This window comes from Octopus sinensis, linkage group LG18, assembly GCF_006345805.1.
Source record: "Octopus sinensis linkage group LG18, ASM634580v1, whole genome shotgun sequence".
NCBI classification, from domain to species: domain Eukaryota; kingdom Metazoa; phylum Mollusca; class Cephalopoda; order Octopoda; family Octopodidae; genus Octopus; species Octopus sinensis.
The window spans coordinates 44,063,743-44,071,242 of record NC_043014.1 but is presented as its reverse complement, the minus strand read 5'-3'; the positions used below and the strand labels follow the sequence as shown (position 1 = coordinate 44,071,242).

At 33.3% G+C, this 7,500-nt stretch overlaps 1 protein-coding gene across 5 annotated transcripts in view; it reads right to left on the bottom strand.

Annotated features, from left to right (window-relative positions):
• The window catches only part of LOC115221195, a 711,260-nt gene that overhangs the window by 792 nt on the left and 702,968 nt on the right, over positions 1 to 7,500 (bottom strand). For 4 of the 5 annotated variants that reach the window (XM_029791347.2, XM_036510940.1, XM_029791345.2 and 1 more), the window contains one exon: positions 1 to 1,729. This exon is cut by the window's left edge and continues 792 nt beyond it. In XM_029791347.2, the coding sequence (XP_029647207.1) occupies positions 1,695 to 1,729 (35 nt within the window). In that variant the 3' untranslated portion in view covers positions 1 to 1,694. Of the gene's footprint in view, positions 1,730 to 4,343; positions 4,360 to 7,500 lie in introns of all 5 variants that reach the window. The other variant, XM_029791346.2, reaches the window with a different exon arrangement.

The window sequence follows — 7,500 nt, the reverse complement described above, 5'->3', positions numbered from 1 at the left end:
CTTTAAAATTAATTATAAAAAAAAACAAAATAAAAACACGAAGAATACTTAAGAAGGGAAGAATACAAAATAAATTTGCATGAAAAATGTGAAAAAATAAATAAGTAAAAACCATTAGGACAAAAAACCAACAACAGATGAATTTCATGTGATAAAATAATGTGTGTGTTTTTGAATGAGTATATATATGTAAATATATATTTATATATATGTGTACATATACACACACGTATACATACATGCTTACAGTTGATTTGTGTATGTATACATCTGTTTATTAATGTAGGGTTTTCGAATTTTTTTTTTTTAAATGTATCTGAAGAAATCAAACTTCAATACCAGTGGTAAAAATTCGTCTTCTTCTCAAAGAAGTCCATTTCATTTGATAAAAGTTATTAAACTTCATTTCATTAATCATCACATCATTATAATAATCAACAGGCTTGATTCAAAGAATGTAGTATCCACTTTATTTTTAGTTTTTTTTTCTTCACTTTAATTTTTTTTTTTTTTGCAGAAGAAATTTATATTTTTGTGATTTAAAAAAAAAAAAAAAGAATATTCAGATGTTTGTCAATGTTTAGTAAAAAAACAAACAAAAAAACATGGGGGGGGGGGATTTAAAAAGATTTTACTATGTAGCATTTTCAGCACACCCCCTCCCCTCAAATTATCACCCAATACTGACCAGACAGTAATACGGCTTGAAAATACAGATTTGTGAATGGTGGGGAGAAAGACAAAAAAAAATACACCCAAAACGTCATTTTGAAATGTTTTTGTTTTTCTGAATTCTTTTTAAAATATGCTTGTTTGTTTGTTTTTGTTTTCTCTTATAAAAAAATGGTATGGAAGGGGAGACAAGACAAATGAGGACATTATTTCTTCATTGAATTTTTTTGCTTTTTATATTTAAATTTCAACTTTCACTTTCACTTTGCTTCTTGTCATATTTTTGCAAGGGTAAGGTAGAGAATTTGTTCAGAATATAACAGAACAATGAAGTGTAAGCACGTTGAGAGGGCAGTTAACATGCTGTCTGAATAGACCAAACACTGAAGAGGGTGGTGGTGTATTTCACAAGTCTTTGATCAGAGATGATCAACAAATGGTCACTGAGAAGATTAGATAGATATGTCTTGGTGTGATTGAATGTGAGTGCACGTACACACGTTAAAAGTGTCCGTGGGTGTATTTGTAAAATTATTCTTCAAAACCAAAGCCATGCAGTAGAAATGATATATATACGTATATATATATAAACATATATATAATACCACACTAATCACTGAGGTCACATGTCAAACTATATTCAACCAATCACTGAAGAGGAATTATTGCCCATAAATCCTTCCTCGGTTCAGTGGACACAGCCTTTTTTTTTTTCGCTTTTTGTTTTTTGAAAGTTGTTCATCTGACCAGTTAAAGGTATTTAATTAGTTTCTTTGAATATTTTCGTTTTTTTTTTTATCTTTCTTCTCAGTACAAAATACTTCAATTTATTTAATTTTTTTTGTTTTTATGTATGTGTGGTTTCGATCCAATTTCTTCCATAGGATTTCTTTATTTTGTGCTTGTTGCTTTCCATGACCTTGTCATCCAGCAGAGTGAGTCAACCGAGTAGTCTTTCATATCACATGGCTGTTTCTTTCCTTCTTCGAATTTTTTTTTTTACCTTTACAGCAAGCATGAATTCAGTTACCTCCATCTGTGCGCTGAACAAATCTCACTGAAAAAGATCACAAATAAAAGAAGATATATAACAAATGATAAAAATTCTTTTACATGCACACACACACACACATATATATATATATATATATATAAAATATTATTAGAGACAAAACCACTATTTTGCAAAACAAACAAGGAAAGACTTAATCAATACATAAAATTTTAATAAATAATTTGACACTGAATTATTGGAAGTCCACCTGAAGATTGTCGATCAAGACAAGAAACGATTGTAGTGGCGGTTTTTTTGACTATTTATTAAAATTTTATGTATTGATTAAGTCTTTCCTTGTTTGTTTTGCAAAATAGTGGTTTTGTCTCTAATAATATTTTATAATATTTTACTATAAAATCGATTTAATCCTAAATCTGATTTTTTCCCTGTAAATTTGGATTTATTCCCTAATATTTATTATTATTATATATATATATATATATATATATATATATATATATATATATATATATATATATATATACATACACATATATATATTTTATAAACCTCAAGAAACACGTGTAGCAGAGATTTAGAAATGAGTAGTAAGTATTAAATTAAAATTCTTTTAATAAATTATATCAACTCCACTACTTATTTTTGGTATTCATTGTAATATTTGAATTAGTTAAGTCCACAAGAGTTATGTAGCTTTAAAGAGTTACCTCCCCTATGAAGTTTTCACAGTAGTCTTTACAATGCTTGCACATATCGGAGTTCATGACAGGCTTCATCCAGGGTTGCCAACTTTGTGCCTTTCGTACTAAATTTAGTGCCTTTTTCACTATTTTCACCGCAAGAATTCATTGAGTCACATGCTTTCGCAATTTTAATGTTTATATATATAAATATATATATATATATTATATTAAATTAGAGATAAAACCACTATTAGGCAAATCATACAATGAAAAACTTAAGCCAATACATAAGATTAATTCATTTATATTATTTAAATATATATCAAAATTATTAAAAAAGATAATTAATATAACACTACGATCGTTTCATGGCTGTTCAATTCTTAAAATTTTCGAGTTACAGTCATTCTTCGATCGTAGTGTTATATTAATTATCTTTTTTAATAATTTTGATATATATTTAAATAATATAAATTAATTAATCTTATGTATTGGCTTAAGTTTTTCATTGTATGATTTGCCTAATAGTGGTTTTATCTCTAATTTAATATAATATATATATATATATTTTACTATAAAATTGGATTCAATCCTAAATCTGATTTTTCCCTGTAAGTTTGGATTTATTCCCTAATATTTTATTATATATATATATATACTCTTGTTTCAGTCATTTGACTGCGGTCATGCTGGAGCACCGCCTTTAATCGAGCAACTCGACCCCGGGACTTATTCTTTTGTAAGCCCAGTACTTATTCTATCGGTCTCTTTTGCCGAACTGCTAAGTAACGGGGACATAAACACACCAGCATCGGTTGTCAAGCAATGCTAGAGGGACAAACACAAACACACACATATATATATATATATATCTATAAATATACGACAGGCTTCTTTCAGTTTCCGTCTACCAAATCCACTCACAAGGCTTTGGTCGGCCCGAGGTTATAGTAGAAGACACTTGCCCAAGGTGCCACGCAGTGGGACTGAACCCGGAACCATGTGGTTGGTAAACAAGCTACTTACCACACAGCCACTCCTGTGCCTATATATATATATATTATATTAGAGGAAAATGCAAAACCAAGGCAGAACGAGTATCTCAAGTGATTTAGATTAATACTATTAAGGTAAGGTGAATATGAAGTGGTAGGTTAGCACAGTAGAATGAAAAACAAAGTGAATGCTGGCAGGAATTTGAACTCAGAACTAAAAAGAACGTAAGTAAATAACACAATATTTTGGTTATTACTCTACTACTTCTATTACCCATTGCCTTAATAATAATAATAATAATGAATTCCCTGATGCAGTATAAGGCAGTGGCTCTCATGGCTTCTCATCTTAACTGATTGGAAGTGTTATCATGTATGTTGTTTTGTCTTGGTATAAAAGATGGGCTACAGCAAATATTCTGCTCAATACCACATATTTGCTAGCTAATTGTTTGACCATAACCAGTTGAGCATGTCCCTGAGTGGCTGACGATATGTGCCTCTCTGATCATGAGCAGAAGTAGTAGGGGAGCATCATAGCCATGTATTGAGAGGGATTCCTTGGGGTTTGAATAATTCACCTCTGGTACCATGGATGTTTCATTCAACATCCTTTTGAGCCAGATGGGTTACTCGACCTTAAGAAATTTCTAACTGAGCCCTTTTGAGCTAGATGGGTTACTCAAGACCTTTTGAGCCAGATGGGTTACTCGACCTTAAGAAATTTCTAACTGAGCCCCACCTGCAAGGTCATGTGCTGTTTTTCTCGATATGAGATCACCATGTCACGCACATATGGTTGTGATGCATGTGCCTAGTGTACCCTTATGAGACAAGCAGTCATGATGGGTTTACTGGGCTTTGTATATTTTACCCCAGTGTCACTTTGATGGCATGCACTGCTCTCTCACTCAATAATAATAATAATGAAATTAATAATATCTTTAAAAGAAAAATATGAAAAGAGAAAATTACCTGTGCCAGGAACATTCTGTGCAAAGAAAGAAAGAAAGAAAAGAAGCCCAAGATGAATGATGATAGATAGATAGATAGATAAATATCCTATAATATTACATCAAAGGGTTGAAATTTTAATTTCCTTCAAAGATTCACCTCAAAACATTACAAAACTCAAGAAGAATCTTTAAAACATTAAAAGCAATAATTTCATTTAAAGAATTTGAATTATTTAATCTAACTTTTAACAGAACTATTTAACCCTTTCACCACTCCCTTCAAATATATAAGCCTTGTTTTCCCTTAAAAACTTTTAATCCAATTTAGTGGAGATGATCAACACCTTTCAGCTGTACTATTTTCATATTCAGACAATAAATATAAAGAAAATAATATAGAATTAAAAGAAGGACATCAACAAAATCTTTGATTTTAATACTGTTAGACCTAACTGTAATCAATGGAACGTCACTCTTTAGTATATTAAACAGATCAAAGAGACGTGGTGGAATCCATACCAAATGTCTTGTAATATGTGTTGTTGTTTAGACCCAAGTCAGCTCTAAATGAGCAGACATATGCTCAAAGGCATTCCAGTCATAACTATCCCACTGAACTACATTGTAATTATATGCAAATGGCAAACTGGCAGCATTAGGAAACAGTAAACAAGGGAAGTAACTTTGTATCATAGAACAAATTTGCCCAAACTTCTTTTTACATCTCTTCATACAATGTGTGTGTGTATATATAAAGATAATCTCAACAGGAATGTGGCCTGCATCAAGTTAAATATGTCACATAAAAAAAAAAGGATGTCATAAAAGAAAAATAAAGGCAGGGAAGAGGAAACTAGATTTAGAGAGACACTTGACTGCTATTTCTAGTAGGTCCAGCAACCACATAGAAGCTCCCTTGTGATGACTTGTAGTAGCAGTCAGACTTCTGCCCCTTTGTTCTACTGTTCTACATTTGCATTCCATCAGGATCCCATGCTTTCCGAAATCCGCCGAAACTACACCTGATTATATATACACTTTAGATGAGTTGTAGTGCACCTGAGCACTGTACACAATTATTATTATTATTATTATTATTATTATTTTACAGCAATCTGGAAGTTGATAAAGCAAGTACCAGTTATATATGGAGGATTGATTGATTAAACTATACCATCTCCCTCCAATATAAAAATTGCAGAGAAGACATGAGTCATTAGCAAGAAAAGACTGTGTTCCTCTCTGTCTTCATATTTGATTTTAACTGATTCACATCTTAAGCTTCCTTCTATTTACTTTCATTGATATCCAAGATGTATTATAGGAATATCAATTGATGCCAGTACTTCACTTGTACTTCTTTTTTTTGATCCTTATGTGATGGTACCACATAGAAAGCACCCATATTGTTGTCACGTGAAAAAAGCACCTGTGCCACAGCCAGGTAAAGAAGCACCCAAGCCAGTGCCACGTGAAAGAGCACTTGTGCCGCACAGTGTACCCAGCTATAGAAACCATGCCAAAACGGAGGACTGGAACCTAACGCCAGCTCATTCAAACCATCCGACCCATGCCAACATGATGATGATGATGAGTGAGGATCAAAGGCTAATTTGACTGTGATGACTCGTCATGTTTCTCAACCGGGGTTCACCAGAACCTTAGGGTTCTGTGAGAAAGAGTGAGATAAGCTAATGCTAATTTCATGATCATAATATTACTATGCATGCACAATACATTATCGGTTATTGTGATATGGTAATATAGATATCATCCTATCTAACCTATTATGCTATCAAAAAAAATATAACAGCCATTGAGGATATATTTAGTGATGTCTGTAATTTCTGGATACCCTATATATTTATGTATATATATTTACCATACAAACTATGATGAAAAAAATATGAGAAAGAAATCCCTTCGACTCATTTACTTGTTTCAGTAATTTGACTGTGGCCATGCAGGAGCACTGCTTTTACTCAAGCAAATCTACCCCATGACTTATTCTTTGTAAGCCTAGTACTTATTCTATCGGTCTCTTTTGCCAAAATACTGAGTTACGGGGACGAAAACACATCAGCATCAGTTGTCAAGCGATGTTGGGGAGACAAACACACACATATATATACTTATACATATACATATATACGACGGGCTTCTTTCAGTTTCCATCTGCCAAATCCACTCACAAGGCTTTGGTCGGCCCGAGGCTATAGTAGAAGAGACTTGATCAAGGTGCCATGCAGAGGGACTGAACCCAGAACCATGTGGTTGGTAAGCAAGCTACTTACCACATAGCCACTCCTGCGCCTTTAAGCAGACACATTGCAATCTGTGCAGGAATGGTCTAAGCAAATTTCAAAATATTTCCCCTCTGTAAGTACTCAGATTCCATCACACAACAAAACTGGTTGTTGAAGATACTTGCCCAAGGTGCCACGCAGTGGGACTGAACCCAGAACCATGTGGTTCGTAAGCCTAGGAGTATATAATTTTTTTTGTGCCGAGGTTCCTTGAGATATGGGATTTATTTTAAGTGTTACGCAGGGGTATAAGGGTTGAGGAACACTGGTGATGAGATTTTGAACCTAAATTGTAAAGGGATGTTACAAATTCCATAAATATTTTGTCTGACATTAATAGGAAAGGTATGAACGTCACAACATCCTACTTAGTTCCCCATAAAAGTGAGGCCATTTGTCTTTAATGTAAAAAGCCGACATATTACTCAAAAGTTATTGGGATTTATTTATTGTAAAAGTTATCATTTACTAAGAGAATATCCCCTCCATCAGGCATTTGACATATTCTGAATGCCTTCCTTCCCTGAGCATGGATACGTTGAAACTCCTACGTCTGGCAGCTGACTTGGCAGACACCCATAAAATTATTAACCATCTTACAAACAATAACTCTGAGCACCTTTTCAAACTCCACTCGTCTAACACCCGTGGACATGTTTCAGAAAACAACACAGCTCCCATGACTTTCGGAAACATTTTTTCATGCTAAGAGTTGCTGAAGAATGGAACAAACTGCCAGCATCAGTTGTTAGTTGTCGGAGCACTGCATCCTTCAAAACTTCCATGCTTCCCGAGATTCGCCAACACTACACCTGATTTTCTCCCCTCCATACACTCGCAAGCATGTATCTGACTCATACACTGTTCACT